Consider the following 23,335-nt stretch of genomic DNA (forward strand, 5'->3'; position numbering starts at 1 on the left):
CTATTAACATTATATGAGCTGTAGAGGGCATTTTTTCTGTTCATATTCAATATCACCACTTCCATAGACTCTACCATGTTCGCCTCTTGAGCTATGAAATTCAACACCACTGATGGATGGTATATATGGCTCTTCCCTTGGAAAGTAGACAAGCAGTTACACAATTCTGCTTTGTGAAAAACTTGAAATGAGATGTCTGTTTGGAGAAAAGCTTGAGAAAATGATGACAGATTCCATAGACAACTTGCATCTTTTCCACTGTTGATGAAGACGGGGCTCACAAGGTTTGCTCCCATCCTGAAAATATTCTGAGATGATGATCAGGTTAAACAGGAATAAATTATGGAATCCAAACAGAGGCATAGCCAGACAGGAATGACTGCCCATCTTTCTCCATCGCCAATTACTACTGGAGGAGTATCTTAAAATATAATATATTTTTCCTCATCTACCAGTGGATCCAAGGGACAAGTCAGCCACAGACATACACTTGCACTATATTCAGTGTGTCTGTATAATCTAGAAGTAATCTAAAGATCTCCCATCTTGCTTCTCAGCCTTACTGGCATAATATCTATAGAAATGTTCATCTGAGGTAACTAAAGATATTTTTATTGGGCACTACATTGTTTTGTGAGCAAGATCAGAGTTAGCTTCTCAAGTGATAAGCACGGCGAGAGAACAAATACCGCTTCTACTCGAAACACAGATGACTGATGCCAGTCCTTTAGATTGGGGAACACATACTGACTCTCATGTTGTCTGTGGCACTTAGACACAGATACAAGGCTACAAATTCAGGCTTCAGATTTTCCTACTTTCCCTCAAGTACATCCTGTTGATGTTAAATAGCAATCACTATTTCTTTTTATTGGCACCCAAAGTGTATTGGTTTTACAAATTCTTGCACGGAATCTCTTGGATTTAGAGTTTAATCTCGGATAGTGAAAGGATGATGGGATTGGAATAAATAATAAGGAATTGAGCAGTAGAGTTAGAGTAAGGTTAGTGGTCATTCTAACTTATTTGGTTAACGAGTTCTATAATGTGGGTCTAGCTCCTTTTTGAAATTGCCTCCCTTTCTCAAGAGATTGCTCCAACAGTTTAATTGTTTCAGCAGAATGTAGCTATGATCAGATTTCCCAAGTAGAGAGAGAGATTCTCAGGTTGCTAGGGCTATTTCCATAGAAGGCTTTAAATAAACAGAGATCTTGAACTGGATACTGCTTTCAAGAATGAGCTAGTGCAGGAAGTGGAGCATTGATGCTATTTGATTATCAGAATAGAGCCTCACTTCCAAAGTTTCAACATCATCTCTCTCAAATTCTGCTGCCCAAAAATGGACCTTTCCATATTTTCTCAAATACAAGTTGAGCACATGTTCTAGGAGGAGATAAGTCCAGCAGCCTTGAACACTTTTACATGTACTGCTGAATAAGTCAAGTTTCTTCTCATTCTACATGTATCCAAAATAAAAGAGCAGCTACAGTGTGAACTGGATGTCTGAAGAACATTGAGAGCATAAATTAGCTGTACCAGAGATCTTCAGGCTGTGCTCTTTCATCCAAATTACAGAGGTCAAATAGCTTCAATTCAGTATATCCATATGACTTTGATACATCAAGAAAACATATACCAATATTGGCAACCCAGCTCAATATTGATCTTTTAGAGTGAGCTGAATGTTTTGTTTCCAGCAGAAGAAATATGCAGAGTTGTAACTTAAGCCCTAATTTGCACCTTCCTTAGGCATCATAAATTAGATTTTGTTTTTCTCCTATTCCTTCAGGAGACAACTCCCCTAAGCATTCATTGCATAAATTATCCCTATTAGCTAAATCCTAATTTTTCAGGCTTTTTTTTTTTTTGATACCATACATTTTCTTTTCCACTTTCCTTGATTTGTCATTGCTGTATCCAAGTCTTGCCAAATCATGATTCAGATAAGAGGGGGATTCCTTATTAGTTTAATTTCTTTTCTGCTATTTAACATCTGCTAATTTGGATCATTTATCAAAACTAGCTTTTCTAGGCTTGGATTCTTTTCTTCCAGGATTTGTAGGGAAAAGCTATTTTCTTTCCTTTTATTCCTCTTTGAGTACTTTTTAACAAAATTCCTTTTTCAGTGTTAACTGCTAAACAGTTTCAGAAGTACTTGTTCTGGCAGGCTCCTGTTGGAAAATGAAAACAAGTTTTTCCTGCCGACTGTGTTGATAGGACTGAGTATCTAGAAAATGTGCTGATGGAGAAGACTGACTCTTGCTGAAATAGTGAATGTGTTAATTGAAAGAAAAGAACCTAACAGTTTAGAAATTGCCCTTTATTGTGCTGCAAAATAATTTAGTCTTTTTATTGCATTTTTTAAAATGTGTTCTTTGTTCCTCAAGATATACTGTGCAGTGCAAAAAGGCTGAAATTGCTAATGCAGCCATTGAGCTCTATCCATGTGAGAACAGAGGCTTTGGCACTGACGAAACTGGAGGTCTGGTGGTATTTACTGGTGAGGCTTGGACCTCAGCTGCCTGCCAACTTTGAACAGGTAACAAATGCAAATAGTTTTAGCATAGTAGTTGACAGCCTGTTTTTTTCATATAAAACGGAAACTTGCTTTATGAATATCTTCTTTCTGTAGCTGTTTATCTGGACTCTCTGTAATCTTTAGCCATAAAACAATTATTAAAATGATACTGTTACTGTTGTAGGCACCAAACCTGACATTATTCCAAAAATTTAAGCTGGTAGGTCAATATAAAAGAACAGTTTGTACTAATGGTACACATGGAGGTCTAAATTAACTATCAAGAGGAATTATCTGAATGTCACTGTGGACTGCTCAGTTAAATCCTCTACTCAATACACAGCAGTAGTCAGACAAAATATGCTTTCTATAAGGAATAAAATGGAAAATATTGACATTTTCACTATATAAATCAGCTCTCCTACAACACTGTGTTCAGTTCTCATCATCCTGCCTCCACATAGAAAATTTTCCAGATGAGAAGAGCCTGAGAAGATCAGGATTTGTTAACTTGGAAAATGTAAGAGAGGATATTAAAAAAAACTTAATGGTATAGCAAAGGTAGATCAAACACCTCTATTGTCCTTGCTCAGAATACACAAAGGCATTCAATGGACAAATAGAAAATACATCTAGTATTTGGCAGCCAATTTATAAAGTAGTATCCTTAGCAAGGAACAGTAGTTACCCTGATCTTTGTCATATGCATTTATTCTCAGTTAACTTTTATATGAACATAAGAGCTGACATACTTTGTCAGTGATGGTCTGACTTGCTCAGTATCTTGTCTCCGACAGTGACCTGTACCAGAGCTTCAGTGCAGTTACGGAGCAATCCACCCGTCTTCCATTCCCAGCTTCTGGTAGTTAGACGTTAAGGGTTGCCCTGAGCATGGTTACATCCCTGACCACGTTGCCATTAATGGACCTATACTCCATGAACTTGCTCATCTCTTTTTCAAAGTTTAAAAAGACACTCTATTTTTGAAATTCAAATAGATTTCAAGTAAATAGAAGTTTTATGTATTCTATCTGCTCTTGAGTCTTCGTGCTAGTTTTTTATGGGTTTATAATCACAGCTGCCTATTTTTCTATAGACTCATACAAACAAACGTAACTGATTAGTGTGTCACATGCACAACAAAAAAGACCATTTTTTAAAAAAATCTTTCAATTATAGTAATGCAGGATAGTTTGTAACAGTAAGTAAAGAATTCTATGTTTTAAGAACAGCGAAGTTGGTGTTTTAATGTCTTCGTTTTCACTTATAAAGCCCTAAATGGTTTGGGCTTTAGCTACATGGAAAACGAAGTCTCTCAAGTGATATTACAGCAGTTGTGATAGAGTGGAGCCAAGTTTACAGCCCCCTAGTCAGAAAGGGATTGGTCTGATGATGTATTATGTTTGAGGGGTTCACTCTCTATATCAAGTTGAGTATGGACTTGGTGGACCTGCAAGACATAACTGTTTTCCCCGAATTGTTTGGGAAGGGTTGATTTAGTGGTAGTGATGGGGTAAAGCTTGTTCTGGAATTAGGCTTTTCAGTTAGGTTAATTTTAACACCTTTTTGACATGTTTTGACTGACTCTAGTAATGCACCTAGAGACTTTGAGAAATATAATTGGAAAAGTACTTAAATAGTAGTATAATTGGACTGAGCACATTAAACAAACTGTTAGCACTGGGTTTCATAATTCAATCAAATTATATTCCAGGATGTGATTAACTGAAAATCTTTATTTCTTATCTTATGCTTTTGATCTATCTTTTTAATATAGAAAAGACTAAAAAACCGTATGGAAAAATTGCAAACTGCACTGTCTCAGTAACATCTCATTTGAAATTATTTAACTTTCATTTGATGATGATTGAAAATTTTACTGATTTGGTTAGTCATTAAAATAAAGCTGCTATATATCAGAAATAACTTTAAAACGAGTAGCTTACAGCATAGGCGCCAACTTCTTCTGGTGCAGATGGGTGCTCGACCCCCTCCTGCCCCTATTCCAATCCCTTCCCCAAATCCTCGTCCTGGCCCTGCTTCCTCCCTGCCTCCTCCCCTGAGCACGCCACATTCCCGCTCTTCCCCCCCCCGGAGCTTACTACAGCTGTTCAGCGGCGGCAAGCGTTGGGAGGTAGGTGGAGGAGCGGGGATGCGGCGCACTCAGGGGAGGAGGCAGAGCAGAAAGGGGGGGCAGGGAGGGGAGCTTGATTGCCAGTGGGTGCAGAGAACCCACTAACTTTTCCCCGTGGGTGCTCCAGCTCTGGAGTACCTACGGAGTCGGCGTCTATGGCTTACAGAGTAGTTCAGTCTTTTTATGATTCTACTTTCTCCTCAGACAAGGTATGATGCAGATTTGAGACTAAATGTACTCTAATTCCTCTTCATGGGTCTCATACACACAATCACTGAGGTTTGGTGTCTTTGCAGGTTTGTGTTCCATTAATCCAAAGCACTTTAAGTCTAGATTCTTCTGTTGTACCTCAAGGAACTCCCTCTCGTGCAGCAGCCAATCAAAGTTTAGCCACAGCAACATCTGCACAGAAATCAGGTACAAAATAAGCCCTGCTTCCGAATATAATTCAAATGCTGGAACTAAGTTTAAAATAAACTTAAGTGTCACTAGACTATCACTAGTGAGAAGCAATAGCAAGCAATTTATTGATACTGCACATTCATGAGTCTACTGATCTAGAATAATTTAGTAGCTAGTTAAACGAAGAAAACTCTGTATCTGTTTTAAGCCTACAAAACCATTCAAATCCGAGAATGCGGGAAAGAATTCCTTGGTGCACTGCATTGTACCTAGGTATTGTAGATATTCTTTGTATTGTGTCTGTAAACATCATTTTATATTAATTTATATTTATATATAATTAAGTTACATTTGTTCATTTGCATACTGTGTGGTATTCTTGTCAGCCATAAGCAAATTCATCAGGGACCTCATGAGATCTCTTGTGTGTATATCATGATGCAGTTTGGATCGATGTTTGCCAGTGATGGAATAAACAATTCTCAGTTCTAAATTACTTTAATGTTTAAGTCTAGTTAAGCCATTCATTTAACCTTAACATGTAATTATTTTTAGTAACTCTAAGTGTTGTATAAATCTCTATCTCAGTTGAGGCTTTTTTGAAAACAAGTAGACTTAAGTTTTAAGGTTATGTAAAATAGATTTTGTTGAAATAGAGTGAAGGATAAAACATGTGACCTTCTAAAAATTGTTCTAAGATAGTTAAGTGGTCTGCAGAATTAAACTTGCATGCTTAAATATTAGGTGATGAATGCTTCAAATTCCAGCATCAAAGCACCAGTCTGTCTATCTTTTCCCTCTCTTTTCCAGATCCCCTAAGAGCAAAACCTTTTCCCCTCCCGTATCTCTCCTCCATCCCAATGCCCCAATCACCTGCTTCTTTGCATGGGAAACCTCTCCTTTCCCCAGTATGCATTTGGTTGGTATATCACAACTATTAATATTAAACTGGAGTCTGCCTATTAGTGGTAAGGCAAGTCTAATTTGGAAACATTGAGGTTTGGCTATTGACTATCTTGAATCTTATAAAATGGGAAAAATATTTTCCTATCCACTATAGGCAGACTTCACCCTTAAACAATGATAAATGGTGGTTTGATTTTTACGAGCAGACTTAGTGCTGGTCGGTGGGAAGGGGTCATATGGAAGGGCAGGGAAAGCTAAGTATGAGGCATAGGAAGAGAATAGGTTCTCTTCAGACCTGGAAAACAAGACTGACAAAAATACATGTTAACAGTGACAAATCTGTCAAAAAGGCAGATTTTTGTTTTTTAATTGGCTAAAATAACTTTTTGAAAAACTATTAAAAAAATCAACCTTGATCTAAAACCTCAAGGTAAGCAGTCCTGAAGTAAACTTCTAAAGTTACATAGTTAGGACCCTATCAAATTCATGGCCATGAAGAATGCGTCACAGATCCTGAAATCTTGTCTCTTTTTTGTGCTTTTACTCTCTGCTATACAGATTTCACTGGGAGACCAGCGTTTCTCAAACTGGGGGTCCAGACCAAAAAGGGAGTTGCGGGGGGGGTCTGCCTTCGGCCGCCCAGCTTTGGAGAGTGGTGGCTGCTGACTGAGGGCCCAGCTCTACAGTCAGCAGCCTAGAAGTAAGGGTGGCAATATCATACCATGCCATCCTTACTTCTGCACTGCTGCTGGTGGTGGCTTTGCCTTCAGAGCTGGACTTCTGGCCGGCAGCCACCGCTCTCCAGCTGCCCCGTTCTGAAGGCAGCACCGCCGTCAGCAGCAGCACAGAAGTTAAGGGTACTGTGTACTGATTCCCCCCCATGGTGCCTTTTTTGGGTCAGGCCCCTACAATTACAACACCTGAAATTTCATATTTAAATAGCTGAAATAATGAAATTTACGATTTTTAAAATCCTTTGATTGTGAAATTGAGCAAAATGGACTGTGAATTTGGTAGGGCCTTATACATGCTATAAACTCTTTAAAATAAAAGATTCTAACGGAAACTCTGATAGTTTCTTAAATAAAGCATTGCTAGTAGGTACTTACTATAATGGGAATTTTTGGCCAGGAAGAGATTGCTTTGTGTCTAAAACACACAGCTGGGAGTGTGGAGATTTAGGTTGTATTCCTGGATTTAGCACACTGCTATGTTTGAAATTTGTTCTTTCCCCATTTGTAAAATTGTCAGACTTAATTTTTATATATTATTTTGGATCTGTGTTTTCACTTAAAAATGGTTCATTTGAATGTAGTTACGATATAGTCACAACAATTGTGTTTTTCTTTTCCTTAGGTTCTTATCCATTTGGAAGTCCAGTCACTCCAAGGATAAACCTGAATTCTAGTGTATCAGGGATCATAGTGATCCCCTCAATTCAACTTTTGGGAATTGAAATGCTGCTTCACTTCCTGATGGGGCCAGAAGTTTTGGCTTTTTCTAAGCAAAACAAACTTGTACTTAATCTAGGTATTTGCACTACATTTTTCAAAGCACTCTTGATATCGAGGGTAGTTTGAAATGATTACTTTGTATTTTCCATAATATTTTGCTAAACCTAAAGATGTACATAATAGATAAGATACTTAAAATAATTGCAGATCCTTTAATCTTTTGCTCAATATTAGGAGCTATTTTTATCATATGTTAATATAGAACACTTAACAACATAAGAACAGAACATAAGAATGGCCATACTGGGTTAGACCAAAGGTCCATCCAGCCAGATATCCTGTCTACTGACAGTGGCCAATCTCAGGTGTCCCCGAGGGAGTGAACCTAACAGGTAATGATCAAGTGATCTCTCTCCTGCCATCCATCTCCACCTTCTGACAAACATAGGCTAGCATTCCTTACCCATCCTAGCTAATAAACATTAATGGACTTAACCTCCATGAATTTATCCAGTTCTCTTTTAAACCCTGTTATAGTCCTATCTTTCACAACCTCCTCAGGCAAGGAGTTCCACAGGTTGACTGTGTGCTGAGTGAAGAACTTCCTTTTATTTGTTTTAAACCTGCTACCCATTAATTTCATTTGGTGGCCTCTAGTTCTTATATTATGGGAACAAGTAAATAAGTTTTCCTTATTCACTTTCTCCACACACTCATGATTTTATATACCTCTATCATATTCCCCCTAGTCTCCTCTTTTCCAAGCTGAAAAGTCCTACCCTCTTTAATCTCTCCTCATATGGGACCCGTTCCAAACCCCTAATCATTTTAGTTGCCCTTTTCTGAACGTTTTCTAATGCCAATATATCTTTTTTGAGATGGGGGGACCACATCTGTATGTAGTATTCAAGATGTGGGCGTACCATGGATTTACATAAGGGCAAGATATTCTCCATCTTATTCTCTATCCCTTTTTTTAATGATTCCTAACATCCCGTTTTGCTTTTTGACTGCTGCTGCACGCTGCGTGGACGTCTTCAGAGAACTATCCACGATGACTCCAAGATCTTTCTCCTGATTAGTTGTAGCGAAATTAGCCCCCATCATATTGTATGTATAGTTGGGGTTATTTTTTCCAATGTGCATTACTTTACATTTATCCACACGAAATTTCATTTGCCATTTGGTTGCCCAATCACATAGTTTTGTGAGATCTTTTTGAAGTTCTTCACAGTCTGCTTTGGTCTTAACTATCTTGAGCAGTTTAGTATCATCTACAAACTCTGCCACCTCACTGTTTACCCCTTTCTCTATATCATTTATGAATAAGTTGAATAGGATTGGTCCTAGGACTGACCCTTGGGGAATACCACTAGTTACCCCTCTCCATTCTGAAATTTTACCATTTATTCCTACCCTTTGTTCCCTGTCTTTTAACCAGTTCTCAATCCATGAAAGGATCTTCCCTCTTATCCCATGACAACTTAATTTATGTAAGAGTCTTTGGTGAGGGACCTTGTCAAAGGCTTTCTGGAAATCTAAGTACACTATGTCCACTGGATCCCCCCTTGTCCACATGTTTGTTGACCCCTTCAAAGAACTCTAATAGATTAGTAAGACATGATCTCCCTTTACAGAAACCATGTTGACTTTTGCACAACAATTTATGTTCTTCTATGTGTCTGACCATTTTATTCTTTACTATTGTTTCAACAAATTTGCCCAGTACTGATGTTAGACTTACTGGTCTGTAATTGCTAGGATCATCTTTAGAACCCATCTTAAATATTGGTGTTAAATTAGCTATCTTCCAGTCATTGAGTACAGAAGCTGATTTAAAGGACAGGTTTCAAACCATAATTAATAATTCTACAATTTTACATTTGAGTTCTTTCAGAACTCTTTGGTGAATGCCATCTGGTTCCGGTGACTTGTTACTGTTCAGTTTCTCAATTCGAAAACCACCTCTAGTGATACTTCAATCTGTGACAATTCCTCAGATTTGTCACGTACAAAAGATGGCTCAGGTTTGGGAATCTCCCTAACATCCTCAGCCATGAAGACTGAACCAAAGAATTCATTTAGTTTCTCTGCAATGACTTTATCGTCTTTAAGTGCTCCTTTTGTATCTCGATCGTCCAGGGGCCCTACTGGTTGTTTAGCAGGCTTCCTGCTTCTGATGTAATTAAATGTTTTATTACCTTTTGAGTTTTTGGCTAGCTTTTCTTCAAACTCCTTTTTGGCTTTATTACATTTTTACATTTAATTTGGCAGTGTTTATGCTCCTTTCTATTTACCTCACTAGGATTTGAAATCCACTTTTTAAAAGATGCCTTTTTCTCTCTCACTGCTTCTTTTACATGGTTGTTAAGCCACAGTGGCTCTTTTTTAGTTATTTTACTGTGTTTTTTAATTTGGAGTATACATTTAAGTTGAGCCTCTATTATGGTGTCTTTGAAAAGTGTCCATGCAGCTTGCAGGGATTTCACTGTAGTCACTGTACCTTTTAATTTCTGTTTAACTAACCTTTTAATTTCTGTTTAACTAACTTAAAGAACACACTCTGCTTGATTTTTTCTTTTAGGCTATCTCTTGAAAACTTCACTGTAAAAAATAATAATAGTAATCCACAGGTGGTATGTCAGATTTGTTTTCTGTTTTTTCCTAGAGCCTCTTCAATATCCATTGATCAGTAGCCCTTCTTTTTTTTGTAAGCATGCCAGCACACTCATAAATGCAGTTCAGGAAGGCTTCATTGCAATTGGAAAAGAGGTTCCAGGTAAAAATTTCATGTTGAAATAACCTTTTTATTTTGTGTAGTAATTTTGAGATGAAGGGAAATAAAATTAAAAAAGGGAAAAGAGGATTTTTAATAAAGTAATAAGAAAAATGCTATTTTAACATTTTCATTAATGTATCCAGTTTTGTGTTTATGCCCTTTCATCTTTGTGGTGTTACATTACATTTAAAATTCATTTCAAAGTCCATAATTTAACAACTGTTTTCTATGTGCATTGCTATTTCTTTTGCTCAGTATTCTTCACTGACTTCTGTGAATGGAAATGTCACTTTTTGTTTTGCAGATGCCATGCTAAATATTATATGGAAGCATATGATTGATTTTGTGAAAGCAGCTATTGAATCAGGTAATGATGTTTATTTCATATTTATTATTGGTGACTGAAACATGAGGTTTTTGGGGGGGGTATCCTCCTCCTATGGCTATTCAGTAAAATCCTTCATAAAAACCCACTATTTCTAGACACTTACAAGAAGCAATCTAAGTTTGTACAATATATACATCTGTTCGCAAAAGGGACTAAATTGTGCCACTTTTGTAATAAAGTCCTCATCATGAATAACGGTTATGCAGCCTAGCCCCATAATAAGGATATGCATCATAAGGATTACATATCATATTAAAAATTGAAAACATCAAAATGTGAGCATAACAAAATCATCTCCATGTGGTCTTATTGCTGTATGTCTTGTCACCTCTCAGTCCATTTTACACATTATTTTTTTTTATATCATATCTTAGATTACATTTTTCTTAAACAGAGTTGAGTGATTTAAATCAAGGCTATTTTAAATTACTTAAATTTTGATTTGAAAAAAAATCATTGATTTGAGTCAGGTAGAGCTCTTTAAAACTTGGGCTATTTCAACTTTAAAACTTGTAATGAACAAAATTGTAAATGCTACCTTTTTTAGAATTCTATTACTGGTTTAGGGTATCTTATCTGAATTTTACAAAACTCTGCTGCTGTAGGCAAAACCAAAAACACTGAAAATACTAAGTCCCTGATCCTGCAAACATTTAAACAGGTATGTAACTTTACTTGCACAAATAACTCCATTGAAATCAACGGGACTACTTGTGGTTAAAGTTAAGCCTTTGTCTAAATGTTTGCGGCATTAGGAGCTAAAACTGTATTTTTAATATATACTTTTCTTAGTGGCGTGAAATCTGTCATTTCAAAACGGAATTGCTTCAGTGTTAACAGTGAGAAGTTTAGACTTTAGTACATTCACAAAGTTATGAACTTTTTAAAAGTTTTTTACATTTTAAAAAAGGAGCCAAAAATTAGCCTCACAAACCCATATTTAAGCAATTTCTGATGAGATTTTTCAAAAGTACCTAAGCAATTTAGGAGCATAAATTGCATTAACTTCACACTGTGAATGCTGATGGAAGAATTGTAGCCTGGTCAAAGCATTTCAGCTTTCTTGACTGTCTCTCAATTATTTAGTAAAGTACCTAGCACACTTTATAAATAACATATTTTGTATCTGTTTCTCTGGGCAGTTTATTGCATATCTTCATAATTGCAGGAGAGTGGAACTGAAAATTGACATAAGGTGCTACAGTCCACATTATGTATTGATTTTTTTTTCAGAAAATGTCCTTAAGATTCATTTAGTTGCAGTAAAAACAATTTTTAAATGTTGATCACATGAATTAGTGCTTTGTTCTGGAGACTTTTGTAGCTTTATCTCTGGCTTGAACATGCTTTTTACTTTTATCTTTTCAGGCAATAAGAAAGAGAGACAAGGTTCAGAAATGTTAACACTATTATTACAGGCCTTAAAAAATATAGTTACCTCAAGCACACTTCCTGTTCAGAAAATGTTGGTGAGGTTTTTTTTTGTTTGTTTTTGATTAAACCGATAATTTCTTATGTACTGTTAAGTAGATATCGTATAATTGAAACCGTCTATATTTTGATATCCGTTTCTTGCAATGGCTGCACCAAAACTTCTGGCTCTAAAGAGCTGACAATTTTTTAAATTCTTTTATAAAAATTACTGAGTTCTCGTGGCAAACTACATAGATTTCTTTTGTAGGAACCCTTAAGGAGTATATATCAAATGTCAGCGTGAGTCATTGTCTGGGTATACCACAAGAAGAACAGGAGACTTATGGGTTTTAATCAGGCTGCAACTTTATTATATAGATGTCTGGGACTACCCGGCAGATAAAGTGTACAGTGCAGGCAAATCCATGCTTATTTAAATCAATTCTCTGGAGCTTTCACCAGCCCCCCTTTGTTTAATCCATGCTTATTCAACTCAGTTTTCCAGGGCTTTCACAAGCCCCCCTTTGTTTCCATCGAGGTCCCCCAGCCGACCCATGGCTTGGACCTTGCCATCCACCAGCCTCGTAAGAGGGTCGAGGAGGGCTATGAGAACAGAGGGGGTTTGCTCCCTGCCGTACCAATCATAGGAGTCCCTAAACCTCCCTCCCCCCGTTCTCTTCCTTTATACAGGACCTCCTTTTACCAGGCCATTTATCTGGTCACTGGCTGCCCTCCCTATGGTGTACCTGCACCGAACATCTGCCCATTATTACAAAATAAGTTGCGACATGGCCTACCACCTTTTCTATTCACCAGAAAAGGTCCATCCTCGTACCTGCTCTGAGGAAGGCGAAAAAGCCGCATTCCACTGAAGTCAATTCTGTGGATGCAGGAAAAATTCCTTTCCATCCGCCCTTTAAAAGGGACAACTAGCATAATGCCCACAACAGGTCCTAACCCAGCCTCCATTTGCCTCCACTAGGGGAGGGAGGGTGGGTGTTGAGTTCCTCTCTGCTTGGACATTGAGACTTGCCCCACCCAGGTTTACCTTTATACACATTCCTGGGGAGGGGGGGGGGAGTTTTTTGCAATGCACCTTTTGAAGCAGTTTCTGACCTTTCTTTCTCTTTCCTCTCTTCCCCCCCTTCCCCAAACACCTCTCACCCACCTTTAGTTGTGGTGCAGTCCTTTGTATCCCTTTTCTTCCTAAGCTATCATTACTTCAGAGAGCAATTGTTTGTAAGGCTTCTTTCTTTATGCCGCTACCGAAAACTTCAAACCAGCTGTTAACATCTGGATTCTCATTTACTTGCTAGTATTTGGCTCTTGCATAGAATTAGACATTTATACATAGTCTGTTCTGAAGGATTCTATTTTTTTTAATAGTTGCCTGTTTTCTTGTTTGCTTCCCTCCCTCAGTCCCTTATAGAAATTACAATTAAAGAATTACCTTCAAAAGTATTGGGATCACCAGCATATCAGGTTGCTGACATGGATCTTTTAAATGTAAGTAAAACCTTAGTTATATTTTTAAAATTTTGTTAGTATTTATACTTGAGAGAGGAATTGGAGTACACTGCATATTCATCTTGGTGAAATTATACATTCTCACTGGTTATTTTTATTTTAGAATGTCTGGAACAAGTTTAGCATTCACTTGTCAGAGACAGTTTAACTGTATTTATAAATGAGATTAAAATGAGTTGAAACAGGGTTAGCAATTCCTCATGTCTGAAAAGTACTCTGAAGAGACATATTTGTGAAAGTGACCTCCTTGTATTGTTGAGCACACTATTTATTGCAAGGGTCGTAGACAGTACCCAAGAAGACTACAAGGTCTGTTATGTAACCTTTTGTTACATGTTATTGATGGAGCAGTATGTTGATCAATAGTCTAGCCAATTGACGACTACATGTGTGGTATGTCACGAAAAATGTTCAAGAGACAAAATAATCAAACTTAGCTCATGACTACTCTGAAAATATTTTTGGTAATAATTTGGCAAATGCAAAATCTGCTGTATAGAAGTCTGGCAGTTTATGGTGGCTTTCTGCACTAGGTAAGGGTTTTTGAATAATTTGATTCAGATTTCTCATGCTTCAGTTTCTAGATGTTATAATTAAGTGTATATTTTTTTTTTGTACAGAATTCAAGTTAAGAATTTTAGTCGACTGAATAAATTACTGGCCCGTGGAGTTAAATTTATATGGCTCCTATATATTTCATTTCTGGATCATTAACTGAAAAAACCCCACCCTATACACTATTTTGACTGCGAAATAAACACTTCATTAGTGAAAATACAGTTCAAAAGGCTGACTAAATATTTTTTTTCTTGCAAGGGAACACCAGCTTTGTTCTTAATTCAACTACCTTTCCGTGATAATCTGTTGGAATGGTGTGTAACAGATGAGAGGTAGGTGATCCTATTCTGGAACTTTTTGAGAATGTTCATTTGTTTTGTTACCAAACTTGCTCTGTTCTGTACCTCAGTATGCTGATTTTAGAGGCTTTTCCTATGAATTTTAAATAATACTTCCCCCCAATAATTGCCTATCTAACTTTTAAACTTTTATTTTTAGGTTCTTCCTAAACTTGGAAGTCCTTGTGAGTTGTGTTTTGTCTGGCCCCACATCTCCTCTGGCTTTCAGTGAGTCTGTGTTCTGCATTATTAATCAGTGTGCAAAACAGGTGGAAAATAAGGAACATCTTTGGAGAATGTGGAGTATTGTAGTTAACCCATTGACTGAATGGATTAACCAGGTATAGTAGTATACCAAATATTCATAATCATTTTAGTGTGTGATTGCCTTCTCAGCAATGAGAATATGATAACATAAAGGCAAGAAATAGCCTATTTTGGTATTTTGGTAAATTCCTGGCTCTTCAAAAAACAAAAAATAGTTATCAGTCACCTGTCCAAAGAGTTTATTCCCTTAGTTAGACAGAGACAATGCAGTATTCATCTTTTTACAAGAGAGAGTAACTAATAGTAGTTTGTAGTTGATCAATAGTGGAAGGCTGTCCAAAAGTAGATTTTTAAAGTATGGCTCTATTCTGAAAAATGATGTCAATATGACATTGCTGATATTTCATATTTCTCAGATATCAAATGTGAATAATTCATAAGTGCTTTTATTAGCTTCAATGGAGTTGCACAGATGTGATGAAGAACATAACTGGCCCTGCAGAATTTTTATGGCTAGTGATGATTGAGAAGAAAAGAGTCCAGGTTGACGCTTTGTTATATAAACCAACCTTTTGTAAACTGAATATTTTTATGTAGGGTCATTGAAATACAATGTTATAATTTAGTCACTATTTAGAGTATAATTGCACATCAAGTAGATGGAATAATAAATAACTTTTCATAATTGATTTGTGTTGTAGTATTTTCTCCTCTTTGAAATTAAAGGGACCAATTAAGTTGATAAAAATCATTGCTGTTAGTTTGTAGATGATGCAAATTGGAAGGGTAGTAAATGACAGGCCAGTCCTACAAAATATGTATTGCTTGGTAAACTGGGCTCCTTTGAGTAGCACACATTTGAATCCAGCCAAATGCAGGGTCATATGTCTGGACACTAAGAACGTAGGACATACTTACGTGATGGGGGACTATATGCTACATAACAGTGACTGAAAAGAATTTGGGGTGGGTTGAAAATGGGGATCATTGAAAATGATCGCCCAGTGCGAGGGTGTGGCTAAGATAGCTGGTGTATACTTGTAGGTATTAGTGGGGGGAATGTCAATGGGAAGTGGAGACATACTATTTCCTCTAGTTGACATTAGTGAGACTGTTACTGAAATGCAGTATCCGTTCCTAGTTTCCACATTTCAAAAAGGGTGCTGACAAAGTGAAAAGAGATACAATGATTTGAGGTCCTGAAAACAAGCCTTACAGCGAGACACTGTCTACTTACTTTTAGTCAAAAGAAGGTAAAAAGGTGACTTGATCAGTTTATAAGTATCTACATAAAGAGAAACTTTTACTGGACAAGGATATAACAAGATTCAACAGCTGGCATCTGAAACTAAATATATTCATACTAGAAGGTGCAAATTCTTAACAGTGAGGGAAATTAACCATTGAAACAGCTTACCCAGGAATGAAATGGCTATTAGCCAGGATGGGCAGGGATAGTGTGTCTAGCCTCTGTTTGGCAGAAGTTGGGAATGGGCAACGAGAGATGGATCACTTGATTATTACCTGTTCTGTTCATTGCCTCTAAAGCACCTGGCATTGGCCATTGTCGGAAGAGGATACTGGGCTAGATGGACCATTGGTCTGACCCAGTATGGTGGTGGTTATGAGATGGAGAATCTATCATGTGAAGAATTTAAATGAAAACTGAATGTCTTTCTAAAATGTATACTCTATCTTAACCAGAAGTCACAGACTTGATGCAGGAATTACTGGCTGAAATTCTCTGGCCTGTGTTATGCAGGAAGTACTACTAGATCATCATAATGGTCCCCGGCCTTAAAACTGTGAATAGTTATTAAAGTATTTAAAAAGTCACCTAAATTACCAATAAAATCTCTAGTTATTACAGTTGAATTAAATTTTAGAATTCATTTTTCACACTAGTTGATTTTCACTAGTAGCTAAAAGCCCGTGCTGTCACATGAGTATAATGTGTCAAGTTTTTTTAAATCAAAAATGACTGCAAATTTAAAAATTGGATGGTAATAGATAGCCAATTCCAGGTTATGATTCAGCCTAGTGATACTGTAAACATAAATAGCTCTCAGCCATGCTTGTACCAGTTTCTGTTGCTTCAGAATGATTCCTGGAATCCTATTTTATAGATTCTGTTTACTCTCTTGCATTTTTCTCTCGACATTGAAAAGTGAGCAGTCGTTGCTTTTTTGTTTAACTAGTCGATAGCCTATTTTTAGATTCTCTAGCAAACACTGTGGGCTAGTAACTAAAGATTTAATTCACATTAAAAAAATGGAATTACTTTAGTCTTAATTTGTAAAAACTTTATTTAAAAAACTAGTAACCAAATTTAACCCGGGTGTCCTTTGCTCCTTGTACATTGCTTATCTAACAAGTTATTGTTTTGTGATTTATTTAGACTAGTGAAGTAAATCAGGGAGATGCATTGGAACACAACTTCAATGCTGTTTACAGTGCACTGCTGTTACCCATAAGCCACATTTTCCCTATTCAAGAATTTCCACAGGTAAGAAATGAAAAGAAATCTTAGATTCTGTAAAATCTAGTAAGGTGTTTCTAGTAAACATTAAACATTGGTAAGATAATCTTCCTTTGGGTCTACAATACTGAATCTTATGTATAAGATGTAAGCTGGCGCCATATCAGCTCACACCTGGCTATTCTTAAATCTTTCTCTTTGTCTCTTAGAAACTTTTAAACTGAGTGTAAGTTATTAATTTTTCAGTTTTTCTGCTTACCTGGAGGTCTTTGAAATGAGCACCATGCTGTATATACAGTTTAAAAAGAGCTAAGGTGGCATATGATAGAGGTCAATAGACTCATGAGTGGTATGGAAAAAATGAGTTAAGTGTAATTTACCCTTTCATGTAACACACGAACCAGGGATTACCCAATGAAATTAATAGGCAGCAGGTTTAAAACAAACATAAGCAAGTACTTCACACAACACAATCAAACTGTGGAACTTGTTGCCAGGGGATATTGCGAAGGCCAGAACTATAACTGGGTTCAGAAAAGAATTAAGTTCATGAAGGATAGATCCATCAGTGGCTATTAGCCAAGATGGTCAGTGTTGCAACCCCATTCCCTGAGTGTATCTAACCCTCTGACTGCCAGAAGCTGGGACTGTATGGTGGGATGGATCACTTGGTAATTGCCCTGTTCTGTTTATTCCGTTCAAAGCATCTGGCACTGGCCACTGTCAGAAGACAGGATACTGGGCTACTTGGTCCATTGGTCTGACTTAGTATGGGCATTTTTATGTTTTATGTTCTTAAAAATAAACTTGTGTTCTGTACTTCTAAGGTTAATGACTTAGCATTTTATAGTCTTTTGATGGAAAAAAGAGCAAAACTTGTAACCACAGGATTTCTTATATATATCAAATCTATATTTAGATCTTAATGCAGTGCAGTTTTGTTAATTGAAATGTGAAAAGGCTTTTCCTATTAGAAGAATGTAGGGGAGACTTCAGCTACTTAGTATAGTTCTATTGACAAATAGAGTAAGGAATATAAAAAGACAAAATCAATATTGGACTTGGTGGATATCTCATCACGTCTCAAGAAGAAAATCAAATAGCTTGCCCACCTTGACTTCTGACATATAGAACGAAGGAAAAATTGTGTAAACTACTATTTTGATTTTTATATGTACAACTTCTGTTTTGGTTGTTAAAGCCCACTATGAAGTCCTTGTTGCGCACCTGGTCAGAGCTGTATAAAACATTTGCCCGCTGTGCTGCTTTAGTGGCAACGGCAGAAGAAAATTTGTGCTGCGAAGAACTTTGTGCCAAAATATCTGGATTAGAAGATGAAGCCCTAGTAGTAAGTATAAACCACAATATTAAATTATACAAAACTCCTGCTGGTGCAGAACACTCCCACTTTAATTTTTGTTTTGCATTTACTCAGTTAAATTTAAATTTAACCATCAATCTTTGTTATAAGCCTAGACAAAGCTAAACATCAGGAGTTGAATTATAAAGATATGTTTACACCAGTTTTCAGAGTAGCAGCCGTGTTAGTCTGTATTCACAAAAAAGAAAAGGAGTACTTGTGGCACCTTAGAGACTAACAAATTTATTTGAGCATAAGCTTTCGTGAGCTACAGCTCACTTCATCGGATGCATTCCGATGAAGTGAGCTATAGCTTACAAAAGCTTATGCTCAAATAAATTTGTTAGTCTCTAAGGTGCCACAAATACTCCTTTTCTTGTTTACACCAGTGTTGCCTCTAATTTTTTATATCCATGTGCGGAATGAATTATGTGCACCAAAATGGAGGTGATGTGGGGTGCACATAACAAAATTAATGTGGTGGAGGTGGGGATGAGGGTTCAGAGTGAGAGGGGGCTCAGGGCTGGAGTAGAGGGTTGGGATGAGGGCTCTGGGGTGGGGCTGGGTTTGCGTGTAGAAGGTGGCTCAGGGCTGGGGCAGAGGGTTGCTGTGGGAGGGGCGGGGTGCAGGCTCTGGAGTGGTCCCCGGGATGAGGGGTTTGGGGTCCAGGCTGCCATGGGGTTGCAGTGGGGAGAGAGGACTCCCCCCCAGCCTTCTCTCGCCACAGCAGCTCAGGGCAGGCGGAGAGACACGTCTCCCCGGCCACGGTAACTCCTGCTGGGCTGTACCAAGGGAGAGGCTCCTTTCCCCCTGCTGTGGCAAGTCTGGGGCAGGTCCGTGCTTTGGCCAGCGGGGAGAGGCACCTCTCTCCCCGCTGCACAGCCTTGACCCTGCGCAGGGCTTAATAGGCAGCTATGCAGCCCTGCAGCTTAGAGGGAATTTAGGTCTACACTGCAGGTGTGGTTGTAGCAAAGATAGGCATATGTGTGCTAGTTCTAATGGTACCGTAAATGTGGTACCATGCCCTTCAGCCTAGGTTAGCAGCTTCTTAAGCAGTGTAGATCTGATCATAAACTACAGCAAATAGTACACTACTGTCAGAATTATTTACTCAAATCAAGTGAAAAATAATCATCCTTTTTCTACAGAAATTAGGAGTTGATTCAGAGACAGTTTGAAGTAATGTGCAGATGAATAGATTAATAATTTTTTTATAAAGCATTTATCAAAATATAAAGTCTTTAGCAAATTTCTAGTTTTTAATATAACCCAGCAACATTAGTTATACAGTTAACAAGCATTTTATTTTAACCCATTTACAGATCATGAATGGAATTTACATTATCTAATAGGAGATGGCTTCGTCATGAAGTGAAAGCTCTGCTGCCTAATATGGTTAATAAATACACAATTCAGTAAACTTGAAATCATAAAATGAGGGCTGTTTGATCTAAACAGAAATAGAATTTTATAATCTATATGACAAGTCCTCAGAGCTTGTCTACATGAACATTTAATTTGTAGCAAGCTGGGGTGTGAATCTAACTTGCACTAGCCTGCCGCAGGCTAACTGTCCATGTGGAACCTGTTGATGCGTATTAGTGGTTCATGTATACACTTTGATTTAGTGCTTTTTGAAACCTGTGGGCAAGCCCTAAATTAGTAAAGTAATGTGTCTGTGATTCATCCTTAGGCCTCCCATCCCACTGAACTGATGTATAGAACTTTATGCAAACTGAAAGCTGCACAGGAGATTTTGAGGCAATTTCGGTTGACTAAACCTGAACACTAATTATTAGCTATACAAATATTGTGTGATTATGCTCTCTATGTAAAACTGCAACTCAAGGACATTTTTGGATTTGGGCTTTAAGTACTGAAGTATAGTAACACTCTACTAAATCCACTGTGACTGACACGCCACATATTTAAATGGTAACTCGCACTGAGGTTGACAACCTTAAACCTGAACTATCCAACTAATAATTTGTCAACTTGTAAAATAAGGTCAAGAAGATTAATCAGTTACCAGTTTCTCAGGTGGGTAGCCCAACCAACAAATAAGGCTTATAGCATTTGTTTTTGTTTGCAATCATGCTGGCTCTTTCTACTGTGTTTCAGCTGGTTCTCCTATTTAGAAGAACAGATCAGACAGGCAAAATAGAGGGCTGACAATGTGTGTACATGTAAATATATACTAAGTTGTCATAAAATTTTAGACTTTGTACATTTAATTGTATTTTGTTAACCACACTTAGTTCCTTTAAGAATAAATGCAACAAAGGTCAAGCCTTAAAAATTGAGCTACACAATTGCAATGCTACAAGTTTGTCACTTGTTAAACTCCCTCTTGATACTACCACATCTGTTAATTCTAATATAGGAAACTTTGCGACTGACTCTTATATTTTCAGTAATAGCTGTTGCACTCAGACTTATTTTAAATTGAAGAACTTCAAAGTATAAATTCTATGAAAATTGGACAGTTTTGGCACAACTATGTAAAACAAAATGTTCTTTTTATGCAAATAGAATGAGTTGAGGGAAATGCTTTCTCTTAAACTTAGTGTTTCTATTAACAATTGATTAATCATATGACCCTTGAATTTACTTTATGGTATTCCTTGTTATGAAGATCTTATTGCTATGTTTACAATATTTTAACCAAAAATGTTTGCTCTTAGTGTGACAGTCCTTCAGCTAGCCATACATTGCAATATGATAAAACATTTAATTGGGGTCAATACCTATAGACTTATTAAAAAAAAAAAAGAGTACTTGTGGCACCTTAGAGACTAACAAATTTATTTGAGCATAAGCTTTCGTGAGCTACAGCTCACTTCATCGGATGCAGTCTCTCTGGTCACTCCATTACAGACCTAAAAGTGGCAATTCTTCAACAAAAAAAACCTTCAAAAACAGAATCCAACGAGAGACTGCTGAATTGGAATTAATTTTCAAACTGGACACCATTAACTTAGGCTTGAATAAAGACTGGGAGTAGATGTGTCATTACACAAAGTAAAACTTTTTCTCCATGTTTATCTCCCCCGCCCCGCGCACACACTCACACTGTTTCTCTGATGTTCTTGTCAACTGCTGGAAATGGCCCACCTTGATTATCACTACAAAAGGGTTTTTTTCTCTCCTGCTGGTAATAGCCTGATCACTCTCATTACAGTGTGTATGGTAACACCCCTTGTTTCATGTTCTCTGTGTATATAAAATCTCCCCACTGTATTTTCCAATGCGTGCATCCGATGAAGTGAGCTGTAGTTCACGAAAGCTTGTGCTCAGATAAATTTGTTAGTCTCTAAGGTGCCACAAGTACTCCTTTTCTTTTTGCGAATACAGACTAACACGGCTGCTACTCTGAAACCTCTAGACTTGTAATCACTTTTGATGTTCCTCTCTAAACTCCTTCCATTTGCAGGTATTTCTGGTAATGTGGTGTCAGGGTTGAATGCAATAGTACATGTGATAAAGCTAGACAAATAGAGAAAGGAATATAAAAAGACTTCATAGGATTTTCAGCTTATGTAAATCTGCTGCTTTGAATTCAGTGGAGTGATGCTGACTTAGACTAGCTGGTAACCTGTCCCTGATGATTTCCTCCTTGCAGCTTAAAATTGCATTTGTCTCCTTGCCATGTATTATGATTGTGAACACATATCCAGATTGTTACCCACAATCACTACTAGGTTTCTTTCAAACACTGTTTCACATTTTTCTCTACCCCCATGACTTTGGTTTGCTAATGATTTTTGCTTTTCTCCCCCCTTAGAACCTGTCAGTGGTGGATGGCCTCACCCATATTGTATCAGTTATGGTTGACTGCATCAACTTTACACCATATGGTACTAAATATCAGCCAAAAAATAGATGTAAGATAAATTTCCAATAATTGGATTTGTTCTGTGATTTCAAAGAGTAAATGATTGAAAACTAGAATTATTGCAAGTGATAACTTAGGTATTGTATATTCTTAACAGTCCACCTCTGAGGTATTTTTCTTTCTTAAGAGCAGAGTCCAAGATTTTCAAAAATAGGAAACTAAAATTAAGCTCCTAAATCCATACTTGGGCACTTAAGTCTGATTTTTCAGAAGTATTGAGTGTTTAGCAGCTCCAGTGTAAGCTTCGTAAAAGCTCCTTGGGGCTCAGCACGTGAAAATCTGGATATAGGTTGGTATATTATGACAATAGCAAATTTTTTCCTGTTCAGTGGATTATTGAAAACATAAACTTTCTTTAAATTGGAAAATTTAGTTGTGGGTTCAATGATAGTTTCATTTTTTGAAGTCTTAAGTCTACGAAGGCATTTTATTTTAGTAGCAGTCCAAAAACTCCTGCGTTTCACATACTGCTTTGTTGAAACATAGCCTAAAAAAGCAACACTTTGATTATTACAGTTTTCAGTTTTAGTTTAACATATAATGTGCTTTGAAGAATTTATACATTAAGCAATTAACTTTAAAACATAAGTTACTGCACATATGGTTAGTTTTCATAACACTTATCAGTGCTGCACTTGAAATGGGAGTTACTTCATTTTATTAGCTTTGTGTCTCATATCACTCACCGAAAGTCCTATGTTAGTGAAATCATTTTCCACATTTCCTTTGAGATATTGATATATAAATACAGAAGGTGTTGGGCACAAAATGTTACTGGTTGTCCTGTTCCCCTCTCCTGTTCGTAGCCATTAAAATTAAAGTAAACACTAGAACATTTTTAAAGATTGAACTTGAAATGGAAATTGAGTTAATTTTTTTACTGTAGCATCTGCCACCCTTGCACACATTGAGTAGTA

At 37.1% G+C, this 23,335-nt stretch overlaps 1 protein-coding gene across 4 annotated transcripts in view; it reads left to right on the top strand.

Moving 5' to 3' along the window:
* Positions 1-23,335, top strand: part of RIF1 (replication timing regulatory factor 1) — a 56,071-nt gene that overhangs the window by 11,705 nt on the left and 21,031 nt on the right. For all 4 annotated transcript variants that reach the window (XM_038422667.2, XM_038422668.2, XM_038422671.2 and 1 more), the window contains exons 9-20: positions 2,388-2,539; positions 4,949-5,069; positions 7,317-7,490; positions 10,083-10,193; positions 10,498-10,560; positions 11,950-12,050; positions 13,414-13,500; positions 14,338-14,411; positions 14,578-14,758; positions 17,083-17,190; positions 18,365-18,511; positions 22,308-22,407. In XM_038422667.2, the coding sequence (XP_038278595.1) occupies positions 2,388-2,539; positions 4,949-5,069; positions 7,317-7,490; positions 10,083-10,193; positions 10,498-10,560; positions 11,950-12,050; positions 13,414-13,500; positions 14,338-14,411; positions 14,578-14,758; positions 17,083-17,190; positions 18,365-18,511; positions 22,308-22,407 (1,419 nt within the window). The remainder of the gene's footprint in view (positions 1-2,387; positions 2,540-4,948; positions 5,070-7,316; positions 7,491-10,082; positions 10,194-10,497; positions 10,561-11,949; positions 12,051-13,413; positions 13,501-14,337; positions 14,412-14,577; positions 14,759-17,082; positions 17,191-18,364; positions 18,512-22,307; positions 22,408-23,335) is intronic.

The sequence above is a fragment of the Dermochelys coriacea genome, chromosome 11, assembly GCF_009764565.3.
Source record: "Dermochelys coriacea isolate rDerCor1 chromosome 11, rDerCor1.pri.v4, whole genome shotgun sequence".
Taxonomy (NCBI): Eukaryota; Metazoa; Chordata; order Testudines; family Dermochelyidae; genus Dermochelys; species Dermochelys coriacea.